Consider the following 27610-nt stretch of genomic DNA (forward strand, 5'->3'; position numbering starts at 1 on the left):
CCCTACCATTTGTTAACATCAAGCATGCCCTAAAGCACTGACCTCCATGTAATTCACTGTCAGTGGCAGTTCCCTCCATCGCCCAGCTCCTGCCAAGCAGAGCAGGCCTCCTTCACTTCAAGAGCTACTTTGGTGGTCAGGTTTTATCAAGCCATGAAACAAGTGCCCAAACTATAGTGCTGTTACTTCCCACCAAGGCTGCGTTTCTTACCTTAGCCGGACGCAGAGCCTGGCTGCAGCAGAAGGTGGAGGTGCATGAAGAACACAAGATCAAAATATCACTGGGGACAACAGGTCTCTACTTCTTCTAGCGTGGGCCTAGTTCCTTGTATCCACTTATGGAGATCAAAGGTATAATTTACTTAGAGGAAGAATTATTTGTGCATAAACAGCCATTAACTAATAATACAGAGAAGATGCTTTTAAATTCACATGGGTGGCACAGCAGACAGCACTAGACAAGTGACCCAAGCATCTCGTTACTTACATAAACCGAAGTAGGAGGGAGTCTGATGCTGATGACAAAACCTCTTTGTGAGTAACGCTGGCAAAATCTTTCAGAGAGCAATTCAGGACTAAGTTAAAAGAAAATGGGGCACTTCTAGTAGAAACTATAAGAACCACATTTCTTTCCCTGTTTGCATACAACAGGGAATGGAAATAGCTGCTGCTATACTATTTCAAAAATTGATTATTGAGGGGAAGTTTTCTCATGTAGTAGTGTAAGGTGTAGAGGAAACAACATCCTTCTTCCAAGGAGAAGAAAAAGACTGTTCTGAACAGAGAAGGCTGGTTACAGCGCTCATCAACTACCATGGCCTGCTCCCCCTGCATTTCCTAGGAGTTCTGCCTTCAGACCCCTCCCTAGGCTTCCAGTTTCACTTGGGTGCATCTCATCTTGGGCTGTAAGGTCTTAAAATACAGTGCTAACTGATGTCTCAGCTTGTTCTGCCTGCAGCTTTGGGAGTGACCATACTGCACCCCCAGACTGCAATTCAGCTTCTTCAAATAGAATAAACACTTTATGTAAATAGTAGTCTTCCTCCACCACTCCCACAAAAGCCTATGAGCAGGGGATCAAAGATGTCTCAAGCTCAACTGGCCCATCCACACACCAGGGTTAAGGCTTACTGACCTCTACAGCCAACAACAGACAGGATTAGGGTAACAACCTGAACCCAAATAATCTGGCATTTACAGGTTGGTCAGCTGGTACCTCTCTTCTATACAAGGTGAAAGCACAGCTTGGAGTTACTCGTCTGGATTGTTAGCAAGATGCCTGACTATCCCACCACCCCTAAGAAAACAATAAATGGAAGCAGCAGTTATTCTAGAAGCATCCCAGGGACTTAAAATACAAGTAAAAACAGTCTGAGAGCAAAAGTTGGGAAGATAATTAAATGCAGCAGTAGCAGAATAACACAGCGATACCCTCAAAACCAGGAGGTGCTTTTCAAGAGTGGGGGATGAGACAGGCCAGCCTCACAAAATCAGGGTTGTTTGCTGACTTTGAACCACTGCAGCTGCCCAGCAGGAGGGACATGAGAAGGCTGAAGGAGTAGGTTTTGAAATGGTTTTTCAGAGCCATCAGGAAGCGTGTTGAGCTCTGAAGAGGTAGCTGTCAATACCTTGCTGGGTGGCTCCAGCTTTGCAAGTTATCTGCTTGCTCCTAGGCAGCTCTGGTGATGATTTTTGCAGCACTGGGGGAAGTGTAAGGTGGAATAGCCAAAAGCAGCCACTTGGCCGTGGATCACACGTACCTGGAGCAATGCTGGTGACCGTGAAACGGACAAGGTCTGGAATATGAGGAAGAAGACAAACAGCAAGGATGTACTTTGTGTCATCTCTGCAATGACTCACAGGAGATTTCCCTTCCAGGTCAGAAATACAAAGCCATGGCCATCTGCAAGTTCATCTTATTATTAATTAAGCTTATAAGTTCAGCTTATATTCCTAGTGCAGGAAGTTTCCAGATCCTCGTGCAACCAGGCTGGCTCACTGTCTTCTTTCTCAGTCTGGAAAACCTCCTGCCAGTCTTCATCTGGCCCCTTCCTTGAGGCAGCCACACGCTCCCGTGTTTCCTTCCTGGTCCCTCTCAGACTCACTAGGTCCATAAGGGCTGTGTTAGCTAAAGTACAAGGACTGTGGGAAGCAAAACAAGTGGCAAGAACTGTCAGACATAGGTTTCTATGTTTCTGCCCTTGTTTTAAGAATGCCTGAGCTCCTTGCTCTCGATTGATTGTTGGTGGTTGTCCCAGGTGTGATTTCTTCTGGCCCTCCTCTTAATTGTGGCCCCATGTCCATAAGTCTTCCCAGGGACTGCCTGAATCTTTCAGTCGCTGAGGTGGGAACCAGGACCCCTGGTGAGTCGGGGCAGATTCACCTGGCATGGTCAAGCTTTACAGTACTGAAATGCCACAGTGATGAGATGCCGGTTGCAGGAACAGACAGTTGAAAATGGTCTGGTGTTGACTGCAGACCAACATTTAAGCAGGGAGCATGCTCAATGGGCAACAGAGGATGCAGAGGTAAGGAGGTCAGGGCAGGATGCAAAGTAGCCTCTGAACTCAGCTCGCCAAACTTGTACAGAGACGTGTGTGCCAGCAGCAGTCAGTGATGTTACGTAGCTCTGTGAACTCACTGTGTGATAGAAGCGGTGTATATGTGTTATTTAGCCAGCAATCCCGGCCAGTTATCCCAAGAGGGTACAGAACCAACATAAGTCAATTCAGTATGAGTGTGCTGAAGACTGTACCCAAACACATCACGGACAGACAAACTTTCAGCTTTTACCAGATTAAGTGTTCATTTAGCTAGAAGGTAATTCTTTAATGAGAACAGTAGGAGTGCAGCCAGAGCAAGTTGCTAAAGGCCAAAAAGGAGAATGTATTTGTAAGCTGCTACCATAAAGTAACAAGCTGGGTTTGCCCCAGGATTAAATAACACGTTGTTGCTGCAGTCTTGGGTGATGGAGCAGCTCAGGCAAGCAGATCCCTGATGCTGGGTCTGTTCCCTTACACTTGTAAAGACGCATCATTGACCTCAGCACTTCCCTGGTCCATGTCCAGATAATGAAACTAGCTACTACATTTGTGGATTAATCCCTGAGCAAGGGATTCTGTAAATATACGTCAGCCCTATAAAAACAGATTGACAGAAGAAGAAAGGAGGGGAGGTGCTTGGCAGGGGAAAAAAAAAAAAAAGATTTAAAGGGTTAAAAATACATCATATGGGTTAGCAATGGCTCAGAAGACAGACTGTAGATAGTGATCATTGCTATTACTAGTCAGCACTTGCTTGAGCTACTAAGGTCCTTTCTACACTGCAGTTAATGGGTAGCACGCTGCCAATACCACAGCTATCACCGACCTAGTTACTGCAGGGCTTCCGTTCCCAGCACTCACAGCCAATACAGTCTTACTTCAGCCTTGGCAACTGCAAATGCTTTGTTCAAAGCTTCGGCAACTGCAATCAAGTGATCACTGCTGAATCTCAGCTTTCACTTAAACAGATAAAGAAAATATGAAGTTTCTCACCATCAGAGAAAAGCCTGATAAGATGAATTCCCTAAGGTCAAAAGTCATGATGATAAACAAAGAGAACCTAACCCGAGACAGGTTTAAAATATTGTGATTTTAAAAGCACACCTGATATTTTTGAGGAGTATTCCTGGAGGAGCTCTTGGCAGAAAGATGGGACTGGCTTTAAAAAGGAAGCATTCATTACCTAAGGTTAGCACAAAAGGCAGCAGGAACATATTTACATCACCTAGGAAAGGAAAAAGCCAAAGCTTTGCACAGCTGACACAAAATGAAGAAAAACCCATTGCAAGAAGGCAGGGGAGATCAGGAGGGAGATTTTTTGCTTTCCTTCCTCTTGATCATCCTATCCCATACAAGAACCCTCTAAATCTGTCTCTCTCTGAATGCCGCTTTCACCTCCCTCTTCGAAGCCAAGCTTCCCTTCAGACTGAGTTCAGCTATACAAGCTGGAGACAAAAGAGAAAACCAAACACACAATAAAAACATGAGGATTGGCTGAAAGAGGATTCCTAGAAGTTTCACAAAGGCAAGGTTGGTTACCACTCAAGCTCCCAAGGTTAGAGGTTAGCCTTGCATTCCTTTCAGGGCTGGGGGCAGGCAGAATACTTTCTAACTCCACAGCATGAGAGTTTCCTAAGCAAGCCAGGGGATTCACCCTGTTGCTTTCAGTAGGCTGTGTGGCTTATCTCTGCCACCGTGGGTCAGCTTCTCATGTAGGCGAGGTCCAAGTAGATCCCATTCAGCTGTGAGTGAAAGTGAAACTTCAGCCCTGTGCTCTGTGTGCTCCTGTCCTGCTGGAGGGTCAGCCCCAGCGCTCCCCTGCAGCGCCCCCACTGCCCACTCCTCAGCCCACAGCCCCACTGCTGTCTGTCTTCATCTTGAGGTCTGCAAGTCGGATGTGGATGCGACTCAAGCTACCTCCAGCAGCGGGGATGGTGGGGATGAGCAGTCGCCTAGGCTCTTTCCTTTAGCTTCCACGATGAGCCAGAGTTGGTGACATGACTCTGCCTGCACAGAGTCATGAGGGACATCACTGCCTGGCAGTGTGGCCTGAAGACCATCAGCTGCGAGATCTCTGATGCTGCTCCATGTCCTGGAGAGAGTTAGGACAACGTAGCCTTGAAGAAAAGCCATGCAGTGTTTGTCAGCTAACACACCAGGAGGGGCAGAAGCAGCCGCTGGGAGGGCTTTCTGAATATGTATTATTAAAACCCAAAACCACCTCACTAATTAATAATTGCATACCTGGACGAAGAAATTTAAAAGAATACCCTTAGCAGCCCCGTCTGGCAGGATGACTCGGTAGCCATATGGTGCACCTATCACCACAACCAGCAGATCCGGATAACGACTGGTTTGAGGGCGGGAAGCAGGCCTTCCCTGTCACTTGTAATCTTCTCACATCCAGAGGCATCTTAAGTCCTTTCTAAACACGTTGATACTGCCTGAAATTCACCGAAAAAAAACAGCCTTTGTTTGTGTTAACAGGATGAGAAAGTGCAAGGCTTCCTGTTATGTGTGTGTGACAGCTACAGATAAGCAGAGACCTCTGGACAGGAAATCCGCCCAACTTCTGCAGTGTGACTCGTCTGGGGCTTAGGAGCTCTTTTTAGATTGAGGCACCAACAGAATGAGACGGTCCTGCCCAGAAAATGGGGGACACACTGGAGAAGAGCTCTGAGGAGCCTGAGATCTCTTTGGACAATGAGTGTTCGATGAAAATGGGGGACCTGGTGGAAGTCTCGAGTGGTGAAAAGGTCAAGTTTGATGATACGGGACTCTCCCTGGTGCTCCAGAATGGCCTGGAGAACCTTCGGCTTGAGAATTCCCTTACAGATGTCATCCTGTGCGTGGACAGCAGGGAATTCTCCTGTCACCGAGTGGTCCTCGCTGCAGCAAGCAACTATTTCAGGTAAGGCATGGACGAAACAAACCCAAGAAACTTACTTTGCTTCTTAGGCTTGAAATGTAGATCTCCATGGAGTGTAAACTGGGTGCTAAACTGCAAATTTGCAGTGAGCCTGTAATTCCTGACACCTTTCAGCTCTTTTTTTTAAGGTTGGAGACTTAAATAAGGCAGGTGCCAAGCTGTGGATTTGCCAGAGTTCTGATACCAGCACTCAGTGAGTCGGCCAGAGGCATGCAAACAAGCGGCGAATGGCTGGCAGACAAGTGGATGAGAAAATGTTTTAACCAAGTATCTGCAGCCCCTTGTATTGTCCCTTTGGGATTCAGGCTAATATTCGTTCAGATAACACCGTATTTTTATTGAGGTAGGAGTGGGTTTGTGGAACTTGTTAATTTTTCCCATTACCATTCTGTGGTAAAATATATATATTGCTTAAAATTTTTGAGGAGGAAAGAGAAGGACTTTTCCATCTTTCCTAGGGTTACTGAATATCAATTGCAATGGGGAATACCTCCTTGAAAACCATTTTACCATTTCACCCCCTCCCTCTGGTCCCCTGGAATTTTTCATTCTTTCAGTACTACAACAGATAGTCTATCTGAGACAACTGGCCAGCAAAGACGGATTTTAGAACTCAGTATCAGTTTTAACACAGATTTTCCATTATCAGTTAGACAATCACATTTGCATGGCTGGGATTTTTTTTTCTTTCTTTTTTTTTACTGCTAAAGCTGTCAGATGACTGAATAGCTACGGAGGAAACATGAGAAAAAAGAACCTGTGACCACTTGTGACATGAGCAGAAAGCTAATTTTAATGGGGTCTAGTAAGCTTTGCTGGTAGTGCCTGGCAAAACAGTTATGGTTTTATCATCTCATAACAGAGATTGTGCCTGTGAATATACGAAGATAGGTATTGTTTCTATAGATAGACTATATGTATCGCAGGAGTGAAAATGTGCAACTAAAAGCAGGGATGCCCAAATATTGTCTACCAGCATTGTGTGCAGGAAGGAGAGCAGATGCACAAATTAAAATCAGAATTCCAGTAATGGTACTTTGACAAAAGAACAATTCCCCTTCAGCTGCGAGGCAAGGTGCTGCAAGCAGACGGGACTTCAGCAGTGAAAACCAGGCAAGAAAGCTCTCTCGTAACTACTGTTGGCTGGTTTTCCACTGATCCCTGAGGTACAGCCTGCCCCTTGCAAGGAAGGGGGATGCCTGGCTGGAAGTCAGCTCATCCCAAGACAATTGCACACATGCAAAAGGTCTGCCCCCACCCCCCGGTGCTTGTGTTTGACCTGGCTCCCCGTGGGGTTGAGGTTTGTTCTATCACGCTGTCAGTGCCTCTTGTCACGACTCTTTGGGTTAGTTTCAATCACGTTTGGCAGAGGGCGGAAATCTCAAATCTCAAATCCACAGGTTTGATGGAAGGCCAGGCAGAGGAGAGATGCTGGGACTGGGGCCGTGTGGTGATCGGCTGGGACGCAAGCACCGCGTCCTGGCCAGCCAACACACGCAGTGGTCAGGACCAGCCAAAGCACACGCAGCCAGCCCTTGCTCGGCCGGACACAGGCAGCCAGCACAGAGCTGAGTGTCCTGAGAGGGACGGTGAAATGTTTGAGTGGAATAACGAGAGAATGGATGGCTTGGGTAGGGGAAGCTGAGGTTACTGTGAAGCGGGAAAGGACGACACAAGTCTGCAGGGAACTGAGCTTCACCGGTTCTGCCACTCACAAGGCAGCTCGTTTCATCAAGCCATAATTCACTGGAAGCTGCAAGAGCCCAAAGAAAGAAGAAATTCTTCAATCACACTACTCCTGTGAGTACTTTCCATGCTATTAGATGGCCTCTGACCCGTGCACAGGGGCAAAGCAAAGGGACCCTGTGAGTCACGGGCTTCATTCCCCTGCAACAGCATGTTACACAACCCCTTTCCTGAATGTTGGGTGCCATAATGCAAGCAATCCCTAGCAGCTGACTTAAACACAGTTAAACAAAGCTAACAGCTTCTAGTCCTTCCTTCAGCACTGCTCGAGAGTAGATACTAGTACTGCTGACATGTCCTGCAACTGTGGACATAGGAGCATTAACTCTCCATTTACCCAGATGAAGGTAACAAAGCAGAGAAGAGAAGTACAACTTGGCCAAGGCTGAGCCATAGTTCTTTACTCCCGCGCTGCCCAAGGTAGTGGGAGAATGGGGCTGGGAGAGGTTGAAGCAATATTTTCCAGAGCATCCTCAAACTCCAGCATGGTTGTTTGAAGTCAGGTTTGCAATTCCAAGCACAAGCATTCCAGTGTGGGTGAGTGCTTAAAAAGTACTTCATAAACTAAAACCTCTCATTTATTTCATTGAGATTTCTCCCTGTTTTTTCTAAACTTACCCATTTTTCAGGTATCTAATTTGGCCCTCGGTTCTCACTTCAAATGCGCATTTCTTGGACAAAGTATGAAGTCAAAGGCTTAGTTTAAAATTACGCAGGGACAGGAACCAGGGAAACAGACAACAAAATTAGTAGCCACATCTGAAGGATTTAGAGCCCCAGAGAAAATAATCACACCCCTCTCTGGGTAAGTACAGAAAGGTTCAGAAGCAGCAAGAGAAGCTCAGCCAGGTCAGTCCTGAGTGGTGTCAGGGTGTTCACGCTGGTCGGTACACAGAGTGGGAATGGCGTCCACCCATCTGAGCAGAGGGAAGGCCACTACAGGCGCCAGCTCTTCTGGATAGTACTGCCCTGTTCAGCCCTCGAGAGGCACACTGGTGGGAGAACAGGGTGCTTCAGATGTGTGATTTCTGCAGGTCGCAGCCACGTTAGGTGAATCCGTACCCTACGAGATCAGGAGTGGATGGCAGCTCTAACGCAATTTCACAGATGAGGAGACAGATAGGTGAGAGCCCTCTGACAAGATCCCTGTGCCAAGCCTCCACCACCATCCCGAGGCTGGTTTCTGAGCAGCCTTGCAATGGTGTAATGCTGAGTATCTCTGAGTGACCTCCACCAAATGCTCCGGCTTTGCGGGACGGAAGTGAGAGCTCTCACCTCCCCGGCAGGGATGGTTAAATACAAGACTGGAGTCACCAGTTTAAGAGATAAAAGGAACAAGAGCAGACAACACCTGCACCCTACAACAGCCTATTTCTCATTCAGATGAAGCATTCGGCGCCTATCAATCCTGTGCAATAGAAACGGCTGTTTTGTACAACCTTCCCTCTCCACGTAAAAACCCCATTCACCAGGAGAAGCGGGTACCAAGGAGTGATGTTTTCAAATGGCCACCTGCCTGCGTGTCCCAGACAGACAACGGACAACATTCAACACCGTCAAAAGGGAGAGAAGCTAGGGACAATCCCAGTCTTGTGCTCACTGAAGTTAAGGAGTACTGTGTCTTAATGCCTTTCAAATAGTCGGATTTCAGTGGCAGCAGAAACTGGACCGTGGAGCACAGCAGTGAGTCAAAAACCTCTGATGAGCTGCGGCGAGTGAAGGGAAAATGAGAATTTTGGCTGAACAACTTTTCTGATGAGTAAATCCTTTGCCCAAGTTTCCTGTTCAAAAGTTAGGTCTCTATCCAAAAGCAGTTTTATACACTGAGATAACTAATACCAGCTCTCCCTTCTATAAAATCTCTGCTGAGGCAAGGAACAGCTAGCTCTTAGAGCAAGGAGCAGCTGGTATCTTCTAGCCGTTTGCCATTCAACATACCTAAACTGCCTTGCAACAAAAACTGTTTACATCTTGGTTCCAGTAAGCTGTGTCACTCGGGCAGCTTTATTCTGGCACCGCTTTTACAAGAAATGCATGGCCCAAGACTTTGGACCTCTAGCCACTTCCCAGGTTGCACTGTCCTGTCAACATTGTACATGACTAATAAAGAAGGGCTTGGTATGCAGGGTAAAGAGTGCTTCTAATTACACTCTAGATCTGCACATGTTTTTCACCAACGCAGTTACAAGCGGACTCATGTACTTCTGATCTGTTGAACCAGATTCCAGATGATGTGAAATCTCACTCTCCGAAGGCAGTGAACAAGATGGGATTGAGACTGATCAAACTTCTAAATAAAAGCAAAAGCATTGGAAGAAATACTTAATTATGAATTGAAAATGCAGATGAAGATGTGTGTGTTTGCCTTGCAGCTATCACAATGAAAGTGAATTTAAATAGCTCTTAGAGAAATTTCTGATTTTATCCCACATGAAATATCTGTCCCGTGGCAAAGGTGTGTGTGGCAGTCGCCTTTCTAATGCAGTACTATCCACCAAAGAAGAGGTGATACCCACATGCATGAAATCACTGTGCTTTATGTCTAACAGTAGTTCCAACTCATGATTACTGAAGTACTTCTCTAGCCAAGAGGTGCCAACTCTACAATCCTACCAGAAGCTCCCAAAATCTAGCAGAGAAAAAGTCAGCTTCTTAATGAGAAGAAAATCCATAAGCCATTCCCTCCTGGCCCATCCCTGGTGTTAATGGGGTCAGAGATATGCTGGGAAGCTCAGAGGTGAGGCTATCAAACACGTGGATCTGGTCTGGCCCTCAGGGCTCAGTCCCAGCAGCTTCTGCAGCTCGGGAGCGCAGGGGCATTGACCTTGCCGAGGGTGATAAAGTACATGAGCTAGGAGTTAACGAAGTATGGAGAATGCCAGAGCCTTGGAGGTTGGGGCCTAATGAGCGGTGCCTGTACTAGAAACGGAAGGAGCCTGTAGGTGAGACGTGACAAGTGCTCTGCAGCATCAGCCCAGACAGATGCTCAGGGAAGGTCCCAGCGGCCTTTTGCTGCCACGGAGCTCCGAGTCCAGCTCTGGGGTATCCATCGTGTGTGTGTGCTTTATCAAACTCATGAGTAAAGAGGTATGAAAGAAACGGAAGTATTTTCCTTGCTACTTTGCTATAGGACTAATTGCATAAAATATGAAGCAATCGGAACATTCGGTGTTGAAATCTATATAACCAAGTGTTTTCAGCATGCCTCATCCTGGCTGGGATGCAGTAAAACCAATGTGTCTTTTCAGGGCCATGTTCTGCAATGATTTAAGAGAGAAATATGAAGAGAAGATCATACTTAAAGGAGTTGACGCAGAAACCATGAATATACTCCTGGACTACACCTACACCAGCAAGATGCTCATCACAAAGCAGAACGTACAGAAAGTCTTGGAAGCTGCCAGCCTCTTTCAGGTACAGACAACTCAAATGCACTGATCCAGTCTTGCTGCTCCAGCAACAGCATGTCGTACCCTAGTTAACACAGTGTGAACTTCTCTGATTGTATGGGTTCTGGAAGCATTTGCTTCATATTTACTTAGGCTGTGATAAAAAGAGGCGGTTGCAGCCATGTACTAGAATGCTACTGTGCTGGGTGCTGTGCAAACAAGAGCAGCTCCCCTCTGTGCCGGCCAGGCAGCAGGGTTGGCTTGCTGGGGCTTCCCAAGGTTCACATTGGCCTGCAAGGGCCAGCTGTCCTCCAGCCCAAAAGAGCTAGTGGGCAGTGGTTGGCCTGGGCCAGAGCAGGAAGCTAACGTCGTCTCTCCCTCTCCAATGCCCTCAGGTGGAGGCTCACCAGCCAAAGTCGGCATCCTCCTTTGTAGGACTGGATGTAAAGGGTTTTAGTCATGACCTGGGACTTGTGGGCAGTCAGATTTGAGCAGGATTACTCAGCTTTTGGTCCATGATGTATTCACATGTCCTGTAAATCACCTGTGAGGGCTACCAAATTGCAGTCTCTGGTACCAAGCTGTAAATTGCGAACAAATTGCAACCAGCATAACCTGCGAAGTGCCAACGTGTGTGTGTGGCCAGTCTTTTCCTTAAGGAAGGCACAGACACCTGACTCCATAAGCATTGGGGTTCATTATGGGCTTCAGCTTCTTGAATCTTCCAAACATGGGAAGTGTTGCTCTACAATGAGCCTGTGGCCTTTGGGGTAATGGGAGTTGGTGCTCACTCTGGGGAGAGAAGGGAAAGCTATCACGAAGTGATCTCCAAGGTTACCCAGAAATGCTGGTGTAGCTTTGGTGTCGCATGGGGCTGGAGTGCAGCAGCTTACTGACCTTATCAGCAGCCCAAGCCTGCAAACCGGTAGCACTCAAAGGTTACTTTTGGTTCATTTTCAGGATATTTTTCTTTGTTCTTTTTGTTTTCTTCTGAACCTTTTTTCCTTAGGGTTTTGTTTTGTTTTGTTTTGTTTTGTTTTTCCTGAAACCATCAAAACCATCTCCTTCCTATTTTTCATTAAAATTAAGAATAAATTCGATTCCCAAGGCTTTAAGAAAACTATCAAACACTGAGTAATGATAACACTGTGAGGGTCCCATAAGCAAGAATAGTAAAGTACAAAAGCCTAGAAACCCTGGAATGTTCAACTAAAAGCAATGATCCCAAGTCTTACTGCAATGGTCTTGGATACTATGAAGATTTATGAGGTCTTAAAGCCTCACATTATACATGGGTGAGGTTTTTGGCTGAAAATGTTTTTTGTGTAAAAAAGATTTAGTAACTACTAGTGTTCTGCCAGCTTGTCTCTGCTATTTATGCCACAGAACAAACAGTAACACTTGAAAGAGTCAAATGTTTCATGTCAATATATCAGTAGCTGAAAAGATTAATTCTGCAGTTAATTGTAACATTTTTGTTTGGGAAATTCTTTCCTTTCCAATTAATGACGTGCAAAAACCTTGTCCAATAGTTCCAAACAGATCTTTTTTATCTCACCAGCAACACTTTTTGGCACTGCCTCTTTCCAATCTCTCAGTCTTGACAGAGAATCAGAAAAGAAATAACTTACACAGTTTTAGATATTCCAATGGAGATACCCCACTTTTCTCTAGAAATATTTTTGGAAAAGTTCAACATAATCATGCCTTCCCTTAGTTCCTTTCGATAAGTTTTGACCAAATGCAGTCAAGGCTGACAGCAGAGAGAGGTGGAAGGCTACTGAGGGTGAGAAGTCCCCACCGTAGTGGGCTTTGTGCACAGAGATTTCCGCCTGGGAGAAGCAGGTTTGGAACAGGCAGCTGCTGAACAGCTAAGCCTCACGCTGAAGTGACCCAGACAGATTTTTCCACCTAGAGCACAGTTGCAGCACCATGAGTTCAGCAGTCCCCTCCTCTGCCTGAGCTGGCGGCTGTGCAGCCACCCCGCTGGTAGGGCTGGTGCCCACCCCGGACCCAGCCCAGTGCTCTGCCACCAGCACTGCCTGCAGAGCAGCTCATCCTTTCACCTCTCCGTAAGGCCCAGAACTCAGCTGCTCCTCAGGGCTGTGACACAGAGCTGTGCTTCAACCGGCGCAATCAACACTGACCTTCAGACCTGTCCACCTTCCTTCTGCGCCCTCCCAGAACCTCTGTACTGCCCCCCTCCCTCAGCATGGCTTGGGTGAGGGGACACATCAGCTGCTTCCGTGGAAGCGAAGAGTCTGTGGAAGGGAAGCAAACCCCTGAGCAGATGTAAAAGAAACAGAACTGTCACAAGGGGACGTGATGACCACTGCCGTGGAAATGCCAGCTGCACTGGGAATAGTGGCAGACGCCCTGGAACATGGGGCTCTCTGTCCCCAGGGCACAGCTGAAGTACCACCAGCCTGACGGCCTTACTGACTGCTCATCCCTGTGTTAATCCACTTCTTGTGAACAAGACACTGTAAGGAAAATACTTTGCCAGTTATCTGAAGACCATCCTGTAGCCACTGGGCAGTGAGGGCCCAGGGTGGCAGTTGCAGGACAGTGCCACTGCGCAGCACCAGCCACGAAGACACGAATTGCTAAGGAAGGGCTCCTGGGCAGCGCCGGGTCAGAGATCGGTTCACAGGCTCAGAAAGCTGTCAGCTCACCGGAGAGGGTCCCTGTGGCCTCCAGCACTGGGCTGGTTCCCGCTGTGGGGCTCCCTCTGGACGCAGGTGTCACCGCAGAGCCAGGACGTGCTGTCCCTGCAGCCACAGGCAGAGCGGGTGGGTGAGGGCAGGGCAGCTGTGGGGTGCAGGATCTGCCCCCAAAGTGTGCTGAATGCAGAGGGGAATTATGAATAAGAGCCCTTTCACCCGCTGTTCCCTTCCCTTTCTGGGGGTTATCGCAGGAGGCAGGGCTGCTGGCACTGCTACACTAGACAGTTAGAATCAAAGCTGGGACAAGCAAGGACTTAAACTGGGAGAATAAAGTTCTATTACTCAGAGAGGAGGCCAAGCAAGCAATATGGGATATCTGTAGCAAGTAAGAAACTGAATTCAAAGCAGTATTAGGAGAAGGAGGACCCAATTATTGAGGAAACTGTTCCCAGGGAACAGAGTTTTTAAAATGCCTGGGGTGGCATTAGGAAGGATACTCACAGAGGGGAAAGAAGATCGGCAAGAATAATCAGAGCAGATGAAGCAGAGGCTGAGGGGTGTCTTCCTCCCACGTGCTCTCCTGAGTCACCCAATCTCATTGGACTGACTGAAGCATCCCCAGCAAGTCTGGGGGAGTTTTGGGGGGAGTTTTGTCTCAAAATGAAGGGAGTGGTGGGCAGACAGTTCAGCACAGAGGTGAGGAGCAGCAGCCAGGGAAAGTCCTATCTTGATATGCTCTCAAGTGGTCTGACCTCTCTGCTTAAGTCCTCACTGAGGACTGTTTCTCACACCCACACCTCACAGTTCCGCATTCGTCTGGCCACAGACACAGCTACCCAGCGTGATCAGTGGTGCCTGTGTGGCCATCAGACCAGGGTGCGCTGCCTGGGAGAAAAACCTCTGGTATCATCTTGTGAGTATCGCTCTTAACAAACCATGTATAAATAATTAGAGCACTCTGCAGTGGTTGGGCTGGTGAACACATCATTCTGATGTCTATTCCCACACTTGTGGATGACTTGATGAGTGACCTTGACAAATCCCAGCTTTGGTTTCTTGCATCTCATTGCTGACAACTTTCAAAGGGCTAATGCTTAACCTGCCTCGGGACTGTCTGATGTTGGCAAAGTCCTTTCAGATCCTCAGGGAAACGCACTGGAGAGTTCAGTTAGCCTTGTGCTAGCCCAGAGACCGGGCCACATGAGCATGGCAGGCACTGAGGGGCCGCCGAGCTCTGCTGCTTTGCCACAGCGTGCCACTGACATATTTATATCACAACGGCAGCGACTTACTCTGAGACCTCGTGTACCCTTGCTCATCAGTCAGTTGCATTTCTCTAAACTTCTGACCACATCTAAATGTAAAACAGGAACCAGGTAGTCTGTACACAGCGTCTGCGATCGCTCAGCTCTGGTAAACAGTCTAAATGTGTCAACACAACACAGCCGGGTCTGGAAGATTCTACCCTAATTACTGAAACAAATCTACATACTACAGTGTTTAAAAATGTTTCGCTTCCTCTTTGCCCCTAAATTACTGTTGTGCAACTTTCCCCGGTGGGACAGAACGAGTTAAAATGGTTTGCTTGCTGACGCTGGATGGAAAAAAGACCCAAAAAGCGTGGACGGAAATCAGTTTGACCCATCTTTCTGTATGTTGCTGTTTGCACTGCTCAGTGGCAAAACCAACACAAAATACTGATTCCCTATCCATATCTGAAAACAAAGCAGCGATGGAAAGCCCAGGATGGTGTCCTATAACTTACCACTTCTACCCACAACTGGTTTGCAATTTCTGAACTATCACCAGCAATCCAGCTCATGTTGTAGTTTGTGGCAAATGTCCCGCAGACATCTGTAGTCCAGGATAGGCACATTCGGGACCCTCAGGTGGGGCTACTGTGCAAAAGAAATTAATGAGAGTCATTGTGATGCCCTACTGAACACAAACAGGGCAAGTTCATTAAGTAGACTGTGTGCAAAATGCACATCTGTAGTTTTTTGAACTAATAGTGATGACAGAGAAAACAAAGGTCACTAAAATCTTGGAGCAACAGACACAAGACAACCCTGGCTTTTAGGCAACTCAAAGATTTGCTGATGGTCAATCTCTTTCTGCCACGTCCCCAGTACAGGACAGTATGCCCGTACACTCTCGAGGGGCCACACTGACCCAAACCTCCCAGAACCCAGCACTCATTTTCCACCACTCTTGCAGGGCCTCAGACACGTTGAATTGGGATGGTGGGAGCATAAATGTAGACAGTGGAGCCACCTGCACTCTAAAACCAGACTCCATTCTACTAGATCTGAGCTGACATACAAGATGAAGCAGGACAAGAACATCTGAAGCCTGAGGACCTTCCCTGTGCTTTGTATCTCCACATTTCCTCATGCTCTGAGATTTCAAAGAAGGAAAGGGAAGAGTAGAAACCCCTTTACATTTATGAAACAAAATTCAAAAAGCTCCATAGTTCTTCTGCGATACAGTCACCCAAGTAACCGCTCTGTGCTTATACATGCTTTTTCTGCCCACAGTTCCTTCGCATGGTAGACGCTTGTGCCAGTTTTCTCACCGAAGCCCTCCAGCCGGAGAACTGTGTTGGCATCCTGCGGCTGGCTGACGCTCACTCCCTGCACAGCCTGAAAGAACAGGTGCAGAACTACATTATCCAGAACTTCACCCAGGTCCTGAACTACGAGGAGTTCCTGGAGCTGCCGGCCGACATTCTCTGCAGCACGCTGAAGAGCGATGACCTCTACGTCACGGAAGAGGCACAGGTGTTCGAAACTGTAATGAACTGGGTTCGTTACAAGGAATCGGAAAGGTTTCCTCTCCTGCCGTATGTGCTAGAGAATGTCCGTTTGCCCCTCTTGGACCCTTGGTATTTCGTAGAGACTGTTGAAGCCGATCAGCTCATTAGACAGTGTCCAGATGTTTTTCCTTTGCTCCAGGAAGCAAGAATGTACCATCTATCAGGCAATGAGGTGAGTGAAAAAGGAAGGTATTTGCTGCTCTTTCTAAATGTCTCATGCTTCTGCTCAAAATTCCCATCAGAAGGGGCAGTACTGTGAGGCAGAAAAGGGTATTCACAGTGAAGTTCCCTGACTGGTGCTATTGAAAAGTCAAGGAGAGCCTCACCTGTTATCCTGCTTATTTAGAGAGCTTAGAATTTCTTGTAGCTTGTTTTAAAACAAAGCGTACGGCTTCCCGTTTATGAACATCCGAGCTTGACCCTTTGTGCACATGCTTGCGCAGCTAAACAAACACCCCAGGTGACTTCCTTGGTAAAAAGGCAAATGGTGTTGCTCCCGACACCTCACCCTCTCAGCTGGTATTTCAAGCCTAAGAAAGGAAGAATAATTTTCACAATGAACTCTGCCACAATCGGTAATGACTCTTTCAAATCTGAATATGTGCCGTCTCCATTCATTACTTACGGGGGGAAATCTTTCAGAAAGACAGAACCTCTCATGAAGAAGAGGCTCTCTCCCCAGAGGAGAGATCTGCCTATCTTCCTCATTTGCAGAGGCCCCTGCACCCAAAGAGACAGGTTCATCCTGAACATCCAGTCCAGTCCCATCCTGCCTGCTCAAGGTAGGCTGTGGTGGATCTCCACTTCTTCAATTGCCAAATTCAAATTAACTCTTTGGAAAGTTAGGTATCAGCCATGTCTCCCGGCCCAAAATATGGGGTAGAGGGGAGAGGAACCAGAGATCAGATTGCACAACGGGAGCAAAGGTACGTGAGTGTGTGAGGAATCTGGTGTGCCTCCTCAGCCAAAGAGTCAGGGGAAGGCTGGAGGGCTCAGGAGCATGTTGTGGATCCATCGCTAACAGTGGATGAGTCACTGGCAGCAGGGGAGAGCCCAAGGGCTCGTTGTGCTGGTGACTGCAACAGTACGATGACACGGGCAGTGCTGGCCAGTCTGGTGGGAACCCCTCGAGGAAGCCTTGCCCCACTCAGCAGTGCTGTCAGGTTCACGTGGGATAGACACAGGGAGCATTGCTTGGAGCTGAATGCTCATCACGCAGCCGTCAGAGGCAGCCCTGACAGCTATCCTCCCTGGGGCTGATGCCTGGCAATGGTGGCAGCGGGCTAAAAACAGAACTCTGAAAGCCGGCAAGTTCTGGGACAGATGTTTGTAAAGATTTGTCTAATGATTTGCTAAATGTAGGGACATCTATGTCTGTATAAATAGTATTTTAAAAATATAAATTAGGCCGATTTATAGAAACACATTAAATGTAGTTTAGAAAGAGAAGTAAAACTGCAAGCAAGCCGCCTATTGCACAGAATTTAACCTGTGAGCCCACGGACTGCTCCTCTGGGGCTTGCAGCAGGTAACAACTGCGATCTGAACCTCGCCAGATGTAAGACTTCCGCAGAGGAGTGCAGACCTCTCCCAGCAGACTTTGAGGGTCTGCAAATTAGCCAATGTCCTGTGATGCAGCAGAAGCAGAGGAACTTTATGTGCTCCCCATACACTTTACACTGCATTTCTTCCAGTATGAAGAACGGGGCAGGATAAAGAAGGTTATTCCTTCTGTCCTTCAGCACAGTGCCAGTGTACCTTGGGACACTAATGCACTCATCTCCACTTGCTTGTAAGTGTTTCCTACAGGCAGAACAGAAGTTTCCAAGCACTCCCTGCATTCTTTGTTCCTGGTGAACATCTGCCCAGGAAGTGACTTTTTCCAGTGTCCCTGAGACAAAGACCTGGTCAATAAACTGAGCCAACAGACAGTAAATTAGAGCTAACCATGTTACAGAGCCTGGTGTTGGCTTTAAGTAAATCTTCTGGGTTTGGCTTAAAATTAGGGCTTATAAACAAAGAAACCAACAAATAAAGCCCTCACCACAGTAGAGAATTACTATTGCTCTGATGCTTTAAAATATCTCTTCAGGACAAATAATGAAAGCCATTATTTTCTGATAGTGCTAACTGCATTCTTGCTCCCTCCAAGCTCCCCAGGGCATACACAAGCCTTCGGGCCCTCCTACCTTGCCCTCACTGTCAGCCCAAATGAAACCTGTCTTCTTCAGCTGCCTCACATGCACCCAGCCTTGTCACTAGTGCGCACCTTCATAGCTCTTAGGAATTCCCAGGGGGATCTGAAAGGATCCTAGCGGGTAAGCAAAAGCAACTACGTCTAGCGTTGGAGAAATCCTGATGGAAGAAGGATACAGCAACCTCTGCTGCTACCCTTCTAAGGATGCTTTCCAGGCTTTCAGCTTAAGAGAGCGTTGGGTAATTGGTTCAGCTGATGTAAGCCAGTTGGGATTTACAGAACAGGTAATCAGAAAAAAGGTGACCAGGCCGTGCTGTAACCGTAGGTGTAAGTGCCCTGTGTACTCACTCTGTCTTGCTTGCATTTAGATTATTACAGAAAGAACCAAGCCCAGGATGCACGAGTTCCAGTCTGAGGTGTTTATGATCATAGGGGGCTGTACAAAAGATGAGAAGTTTGTAGCAGAAGTGACGTGCCTGGATCCTTTGAGGCGAAGCCGCCTGGAAGTAGCAAAATTACCAATCACAGAGCAGGAGACAGAGAATGAGAATAAAAAATGGGTGGAGTTTGCATGCATTACGCTAAAAAATGAAGTCTACATATCAGGTAAGGAACAAGACATTAAGAGTGGAAGAGGGGAGCAGAGGGTTCTCACAATCGTGTCCAGCTTTTATCACGGGCGTGCTTCAGGCAGCTTTAGTAGAACTAAGCACTACAGGCATTCCTAACGCTTTGGCTTCGTACAGGCTGCAGGGAAGTGCTGGATGTGTGAGGACATTGCCTGGCCCTGGCACGAGCTTCAGCACAGGATTCCTTTTCAGAAAATATTCATCTGTATGCATAGCTACTTCCACGTGCACACTCAGCGACTGTCTTTGTGGAGGGCCCCCAAGAACAGTTTATCAGACATAAAATGAAGACTAATTGCTGCAGCATCTTCTTGTAACAAGTCCATTTGCAGTTCCACATGCGTAAGCAAAAATCTGCCAGAATCAGACTCACTCTGCAAGGATCTGTCACAAACCATCAGGGAACTGTCACCAATGTTTGGCTGCTACCTGAAGGCCCTTTCAGGAGCACTTCAACACCGTTTCAGGCAGGACTCTAGACACTTGCTAATGGCCACATTAACTGCCAAAGCCAGATGAAACCCAATGGTCCAGCCACACAGCATCGGTCTGAACGTATCGTTTGCAGGCCCTCATTGTGAGAGCTTCAGGAAGCATATTTAACTTCCCACATAGATACAGTTGAGCTCCATGTAGGCATTTGAACATGGAGCTACAGAGTTGTACTTTGACAATCAAAAAGCTTGCTAGTCGGTTTGCCTGCTGGTTTTGATGGCCTGTCAAAATCAAGTCTGAGGTTCTGCTTGCCAATGAAAAAGTGACAGCAAGCTTGTGATCATTGCCACGTTACAGAGCAGTGCCCCATGGGTAGGACACTTTTTCCTGAAAAATCCTCCAACATATTTCCATGTTCAATTAAGACAGGAGAGAAGAAAGGAGGAGGGAAGGCTAAGGTGTGAATGAGTATGAAGTATGAGTAGTGGTCCCTTGCATTCATTTAAGTATCTTCCATTGCACTCTCTCTTTTGGGAATCCACAGATTTTTATTACCTCATTCGAAAGTAAAGTTTATTAAATCTTTATCTTGGGATAAGAATTAGATTATTTCTTTGCTAGTTACAAATAAAGGCATTTTTCCCCTTTTCACTCCGGCAGCAGACCCTCTGTTAAAGGTTAGCTGTGGAGGTGACCCTAAGTCAAACATCCCGACTAGGGAACATTCCTCATGCCTTCACACCTTTGAGCTGAGAAATCTCTTTTCCATTTGACTTTAATCTCTTACCCTTTCCTCTTTGTCAAGGTCACAGGCTTTTTGCTTCCTGTTATTCCCGACATTTTTCCAGCATCTCTTCTCCGCTTTTTGTTTACGCTCTATCCAGGCAACTTCCAGGCCAGGCTAACATGTCCCCTGCCACGGTGAGCCTAAGCTGGCTTTCCTCTTCCTGTTGTTCTCACAGGCCCTCTTTCTTCCTTCTCCGGATAATCTCCTGTCCTTGACTCCCTCCCTCCATTCCCTTACAGTCTTTCTCCTATCTCCTTTTCACCATTGCCACCCAAATCAGCTAAACCAAATTATTAGTGTCCCAATCCCGATTAAATATCTGTCTCCTCCTGCATGTCCTACCACTTGTTTTCTTTCTTTTAGCTTCTGTGACTTGGTTCTTTTCTAACTTGACTTGCATCTTTCCTAAGTTGATCTCCCATCCCACATGCCCATTTCCCTGGATATCTTGGTACAGTTTGTCATCTTCCCTGCTCTTTTGGCATCTGAACAATAGCAAAGTCCTTTGCATAAGAGTATGACTACCTTTGGATCACCATTTCCCCAAACACTTTAAATGCTTTGACTGGATGGACTGAAACACTGCATTTGTCACATAACTAAAAATGACACGAAACTCACCATTCTCTTACTTTCACTAATTCAGTTCCAATTTTCCCTCAAATTAGAACGAACTGTGGTCTAGAGAAAGAATAGAAACAAAATAAACCTCCAGTTCTCTCAAAAATCACTCCCTACCCCTGATGTGCAGCAAACTCACTTGCCTGGTCCACCTCAGGCTCCAGAGTCTCAGCCTGTGCAGGGAAGAACAAGCTCCCGTAAAAGGGGAATTTGAAGGGAGGGTTAAGGGCAACACCTGCAGCCTCTCAGCCCCTTTGTGCCCATGAATGCTGCATTCAGGCTCTTCAGCCACTTCAGCTATTTGAGTGCAAATCAAATTCAACACATACATGTGAAAAATACTGAGACAAAAGCATTACAAACGACTCTTTCTAGCATGCTAATTATCTCCTATTCAATCTGCTATTTGGCCCAGAGATGAGCCCCATCAGTTTGCAGAGATCTGGCTGCCGGACAGAATACCAATGAAGGCAGACGCTTTCTCAATGGAATATGAATTCCCTTTTCAGTATATTCACCAGTGAAGCAAATGTTTAATCAGGTTGCAGATGATGGAATAAGCTACTCAGTCTGTAAATGTGGTTTCAGGCTTAACTAGATCCATTCATAGTGCAGTTACACCAAAAATTATATGCAAACAGGAGTGCTTGTTTAGAACACTGCTCTTCGCTTTAGCACGAGTCAAGTCAGGTCTAGAATGAGTTTGCAGGGTCCAATTCTGATCCTCAATCTTTAAATAGGAAGAAAATCCAAGTCAGCAGAGAAAGAGACCGGAAGGAGAGGTACAGCAATGAGATCCCAGCCATCTGATCCCAGGGTCGAATAGTAAAATTTCTAACACGTCATGCAGGGCTACTTGATAGGAGTTCAGGGTCAGGTCTTTTGTTTTAGGATGTGAACCACTAAGCTAGCTGACTGGATCTACCCTGCACAAACTGGCAGTTCCCCAGCTCAGGCCTGTGTTGGGGGGATTTGGCACTACCAACAGCAACATCCTCCGTTCTCTTATTTAAATCGCATTTGCTTATTTGTCATTTCCCAGCATCCTGCCATGCCTTGGGGGTGCACAAAAATCTCCTGCATACCACCATGCTGTGTGTGCTTGGTCACTCATTCAGTGTTAAAATGAAAGTGGTCATGGTTTGGTAAAGTGAGGAACAGTGATTTATCTTTATTGAATACTTGGCTGTAGCAACTGTTCCATTTCCTTCACTATTAAGTAAAGTAAATGCAGAAATTGTCTTCTAGTGTAACAGGGCCAGGCCACTGGTGTTGGTAATTAAGAAGCTAATATTAAGGGCCAATTATTTATTTTCTATTGTGAGAAAACATTTTTAAATTTAAATATATTGCAGATTTGGAGTAAATACAAGCTATGCTATCGTACTTACACGTGTCATGTTCTGCAGGTGGCAAAGAAACAAAGCATGATGTCTGGAAATACAACGCCTCCATCAACAAATGGATACAAATTGAGTATCTAAATATCGGACGATGGAGGCATAAAATGGCTGTGTTGGGTGGCAAAGTATATGTCATTGGAGGGTTCGATGGCATGCAGAGAATCAACAGCATGGAAGCATATGATCCCTTTCATAACTGCTGGTCAGAGGTAAGATACTGCATCACATAACATTTTACACATTTGAACATTTTGATCAGCAAATGTTAGGGCTTTGAATCACTAAAATGAACAAGACAGGATCTAGTACAATTCTTTTAAGTATTTCTAGTCTGTAAAAACCCTAAATATTTTTTCTATAGAAATGTGCATTCTTCAGAAAGTAAAAATTGCAGAATTGCCTGCCAATCATTGCCTGTGAAGCATCTGATATCTAATTTTCTTTTTCTTAGTTGGCTTTTAAAGCTAGTAGTCCACAAATCAGTGAGTAAGAACGCAACATACAGGAACCAGAGCACAGGCTGAGAACTACTGCTCTTTTATATATTATATATAATATATATAATGTGTTTATCAACCTGTGCATTATATAAGGTATGCGTTATACATTTAAGTTGAAAGTACAGGTTTCAAGGCAAACATGATGGAAAGAAACCAGTTCTAACTGTACTTCAACCAATGAGAGGAGAGTATTAGGCAGCCAATTAATCCATGACATTAATGAGATTAGGCATCATAATGGCAGGTACAAACCCTAGTTTTTAGATGATACAAAGCCAAGCAGAGGAATCCGTACTAACAAGTTCCTTGTGTTTTTTCAATGGGCATAAGTATGTAAAGGAGATTTGGGGCATTTCTGACATTTCTTAGCTTTTGAATTGTTACAATGTAATTTTAATAACAGCATCTGAACACAGCATATTTTTATTAAGGCTTTTACAGTCTTAAGAAAAAGCTGAAACATACTTCTCCCTTATCCCTAGAAATGTCATCTTCTGAACCCTACTGATCATCTTAAAGGGGACATCTGACTTAAAATTCCACAGGCTCCCACCCCCTTCGCATCAGTCTGACTACTTGAAATCAGAATGGTTACTAACGAGTTTTTGGTCACACAGGCTGCTCCCCTGATGGTCAATGTAAGCTCCTTTGCAGCAGCGAGCTACAAGAAGAAACTCTACGTGATTGGGGGAGGACCCAACGGGAAGCTGGCGACGGACAAGACTCAGTGCTATGACCCCGTGACCAACACATGGAGCCTGAAAGCTGCCATGCCAGTCGAAGCCAAATGCATCAATGCTGCAAGTTTCCGTGATCACATTTATGTTGTGGGTAGGTGAAACATTGATGTTCCTTCTTGCTAGACACAGCAGGGCTTGTTTGGTTGGGCTAGTTTTACCCACAAACTCTATGGAGTATAATCAGTCAGATGGCTCTTCCCATTGAGCTTAGTGAGGGATGAGAATCCAGCACATTCACAAGCAGTAGTGAAGAGTCACCAAGTCAAACTCCCTGTCAGTGTGGTAGGTATCTTGGACAGCTTGAACTAGCACAGAATCTTAAGAGCCATCATGTCCCCTCTCCTCTCCAGGGACATTACACGACCCACCGCACACAGGATTTATGTAGGGATATGAGTACTAGGAGCAGGTCATGAGAGCAGAGCCACTGATACCAAAAGGTCCAGACCTCTTCACTAGATCATGCTTGGGGTTAATTCAGTCTATTGACAGAACTGAAAGCAGAGGTGGAAGAACAAGAGTTTCATGGTGGTGAGCTGAACTGCAGAGGGAGCCTGCACACATCTCCAGAAGGTGCTGGAAAAAAACCCAAAAGATGGAAAGAGGAACTTCCAGAACAGGAGCTCTGAAGAGTCGCCCCCCTCCCCAGTCCTGGTGCAGAAAGTTTCCCACTTGCAGGATAATCGATATGGTGCTGAAGGCTGGCATAGAGCCAGGGTATCACCAAATAGTAAATGGTGTTCTGAAGGGAGATTTATAATGTGCATGTGTGTGCACATGTGTGCACCTTGTGTGTATGTAAATACCTTGTGCTTCTCCTCAGCACATGGATGGACATCACCCTCTGCGTACAAGCTGAGAGACAGAAAGAGAAGGCATGACTTACGGGCTAGCTGGTACAACTCCTGATAAAATTTGACACGATATTCCAGTTACATTCCTTCAGCATCTTTCATCTGTAAACCTAGTTTCCCTATCTGAGAAACAAATCTAGTTCAATTGGATAGAAATCAGCCCTGCATGAGGTTTAAAAGGCAAAAGATTTGGTTACTGCATCCAAAGCAATCAAATTACCCAGACTGATGAACTATCAACTGCCAGATGAATCACTGCAACTAACAAAGTGCATCTTCAGTCTGCTCCAGTTGGGAAATAAAACTTGTTTAAGTCACCTCCCAGTGACTTGATTGTCTCTGAAGTGCTGGATTAATATTACCCAAACCAATATTTATTATAACTGCAATAGATAAGTGCTCCCTTTGCCAACAGCAGCATCCAAGGTGTTGTAACTCACCAGTAAGACCATGGCTTCAAGGTTTCCCCAGCCCTGTTCTATACAGTTGAAGACAGACACAGTCCCTGGAAATTTCAGAGTAAGAACCATTCACCTGTTGGTAGTCTCAGGAGGGAATACATTTCCACATTTCTTGGGCACTGAGGTATTTACCATTTTTCAAAAGAAAAAAGAGCCTGCAAAATTGGAAAAGGTGCACAGAAAGTTTCAAGAATGACTGCAGATTTGGAAACATGGAGAAACTGAAGGTCGCTCTCTGTTTAGCTTACACGTAAGATTATGAGTTTAGTCTGACAAACGCCTAAATTAGGAATGGGCTTTTGAAAATAGCCAGCGCCAGGCAGAAGGAGGTTTAACGGGCAGATGGACACTGAAGTTAGAGGTGTCAGTGAAGAAATCATGTGCCCATTGCCAACAGTGACAGCTTACCACACCTAGTCCTTCATGATCTAAGCTTTTCTATAGCTGTGTCCTTGCTGAGGGAGCAGGTATGCGAAAGGTCTGTTGCTGGGTTCACTGTGGTCACACTGCATGACCACAGCATTTTGTTCTGGCCTTAAATTCCACAGCCGTATGAACAATAAGTGGCCTTCTGAGGATCTGGCTTTCAAAACAATGAAGTATCCTGTGACCTTGTTTTTTCTTAGCTTTGGGGCATAAATCATTCTTATGAACATCAGGAACGGAGTCTTGTTGAAGTGGGTGGTTTAATTAAAATCTCTTACAGGAATGGCCGGTGCAAACTGATATCCATTTCCTCTGCAGGTGGGGCAATGAAAGCACTCTACTCCTACAGCCCCCAGGAAGACACATGGTGCCTGGTGACTCAGTTCACCCATGAGAGAGCCAGTTGTGGGATTTCTCCTTGCAACAACAAGTTGTTTATCACCGGGGGCCGAGATGAAAAGAATGAAGTCATTGCGACAGTGCTGTGCTGGGACCCCGAAACTCAGAAGCTGACAGAAGAGTGTGTCCTGCCTCGGGGGGTGTCTCATCACGGGAGCGTGACCCTCAGGAAGTCTTACACGCACATGCGTAGGATTGTGCCCGGGGCAGTTTCTGTCTGACCGCAGGAGAACTGCAAAGAACTCCAATGCCTCTGTGCCCCTGTGACACGGACTGCAATGGCGATGTTTTTTAGCTGCAGGTAGCGATGGGTGGAAATACTGCCACAAGGGTTCTCTGGGGAGTATCTGTATATACGCTCAGCCCTTGCATTTCCTCTGTACAGTATATCCTTAAGTTATCTTCATCCTTCCCTCCTCAGAAAAACAAAGGGACCAGCTGTAGTTTACCCCTGCCAACACAATACCTCCAATCAGGCAAAGAAATGTGATGCGTAGGTGGGAAGTTTACTTCCCAGCTATATCTGCTCTGAAACGTGCTTGAACTGGCTCAGCCTGGTCCAGAAGTTTGTTCAACTATTTATTGTGTTAAGTTGGATTTGCTGCACCTACTAGTGAAAACCAGAAGTCGCTTTTTGGAACTAAAGATTTGTAACTTTGGTGAAACGTAGCGTCGTTTCCTCCAAAGCTGTGCTTTTTTCCAGTGGTTGGCACATTAGATTAAGTTAAAACTGGTTTGTTTGATGGTTTGTTTGCTTGAAGACACTTTGTTAGTTTTTCAGTTCTGCGTGACCAAAAAAACCCATTTCAGTTTGCAAACCTTGCTGTCATTCCCAACAAAGAGACTGCACAGGCTGCAAATACAGACTAACGCTAACCTGGTCCCACCGAACGGCCACTGTAGCTCTTTTCTAATAAAGCAGACCAAACCCTGGTCTCCCTTCTGTTTTGTTCTGGGGTGGTTTACTGATCTGCCTGAAAGGCTTTTTCCTCTCGCTGTTGCTGTGCAGAACTGGAGTGCGTGTGCCTCCAGCCTGCCGGCCTCCCTGCCTCCATCCCCACTGGGTGGCACTGCTCCCCCAGGATTTTTCTCACGGGTTATGGATTTCCTGGAATGCAAACGGACAGAACAGTCAGCTGGAGAGAAAAACAGTTCCAGGTACTGTTCCCGGCCTGGTTCCTGGGATCATCACATGCTGTACTAGAAGGGGCAAACGTTCAACAGGCCAGGAGGGCCCGAGTCTCGAGTCCCAGCATCTGGGTCAGTTGTAGAGAAAGAGAAATAAACACTAAAGACGTCACGCCCGGCACGCTCTGGGACACTCTTGGCCAAAGGCTGGGAACATGCTCCATCCCTCCTCCCCTGCCTAGTTGCTGGAAAGAGCCAACTCGCCATTAAATCAAGACAGAAAACACTGTGCAAAACAAATCTGTCCAAGCAGAGAGCAGTGACTCCTTCCAGCCCCTCTCCTTCTCTGTAATGTCTCCTTTTGCCTTATACAGCATTCAAAATAGTGTTTCTCTCATGTTGAGTTAAAAAACGCCATGGGTTTCTGAATTTCAGCACGCTGGTGCCAGAGTGCTGAGCGCTACGGCAGGGCCCGCAGACCGCACTGGCCTCTCGGCCGTACCGCTGCGGGCTGAGCAGGGCAGATGCAGCCGGGGGGTAGGTGCGTGCCCCGCGACAGGTCTCCAGTGTCCTTCCCTCAGAAAGACTGCAGGAAAGCCTCTCTCTCCTGCAATTTGCCCCATGCCTTGAAGCTCACTTCTGTAATTCCAGCCAATCCCCACATTTTCTTACTCTAATTTTCCCACAGTGCCTCTATTGTCATCTGTTTTTCAAACTGGTCCCCTTCCCTCTTTACGTTCCTGTAAGAACGCAGGGTGCAGCACTTCTCAAGCTTCCATGCTGGCCTAGACTGTCCCATCCTGCTCTACTTCTCAGCGGCATGAAGAAATGTCCCCTAAAAAGAGTATTTTATTTCAAAAGGTTTTTGTGAAGCAGTTACCACCTTTGACTTGGCTGGTCCGCAGGGACAGAGAAGGTGGTTGAATGGGGAGGGTCTCCCTT

General features: G+C 46.5%; 1 protein-coding gene across 1 annotated transcript; it reads left to right on the top strand.

Annotated features, from left to right (window-relative positions):
- The first annotated feature begins 5099 nt into the window (after positions 1–5099).
- On the top strand, positions 5100–26001 carry KLHL6 (kelch-like family member 6). The gene is made up of 7 exons (XM_010148631.1): positions 5100–5454; positions 10467–10632; positions 15811–16260; positions 18654–18891; positions 22167–22369; positions 23278–23491; positions 25460–26001. Exons 1-7 carry the CDS (start codon positions 5195–5197, stop codon positions 25759–25761), a joined length of 1833 nt encoding a protein of 610 aa, XP_010146933.1. The 5' UTR covers positions 5100–5194; the 3' UTR covers positions 25762–26001.
- The last annotated feature ends 1609 nt before the right edge of the window (positions 26002–27610 follow it).

The sequence above is a fragment of the Eurypyga helias genome, unplaced genomic scaffold (genome assembly GCF_000690775.1).
Source record: "Eurypyga helias isolate BGI_N326 unplaced genomic scaffold, ASM69077v1 scaffold29083, whole genome shotgun sequence".
NCBI classification, from domain to species: Eukaryota; Metazoa; Chordata; class Aves; order Eurypygiformes; family Eurypygidae; genus Eurypyga; species Eurypyga helias.

Bases quoted from the DNA above. Each gene is read 5' to 3' on its own strand.
- KLHL6 (XM_010148631.1), top strand. From the start codon at position 5,195: ATGGGGGACACACTGGAGAAGAGCTCTGAGGAGCCTGAGATCTCTTTG. The intron at 16,261-18,653 runs GTGAGTGAAAAA...GCTTGCATTTAG, and splicing joins ACCATCTATCAGGCAATGAG to ATTATTACAGAAAGAACCAA. The intron at 22,370-23,277 runs GTAAGATACTGC...TTGGTCACACAG, and splicing joins TTCATAACTGCTGGTCAGAG to GCTGCTCCCCTGATGGTCAA.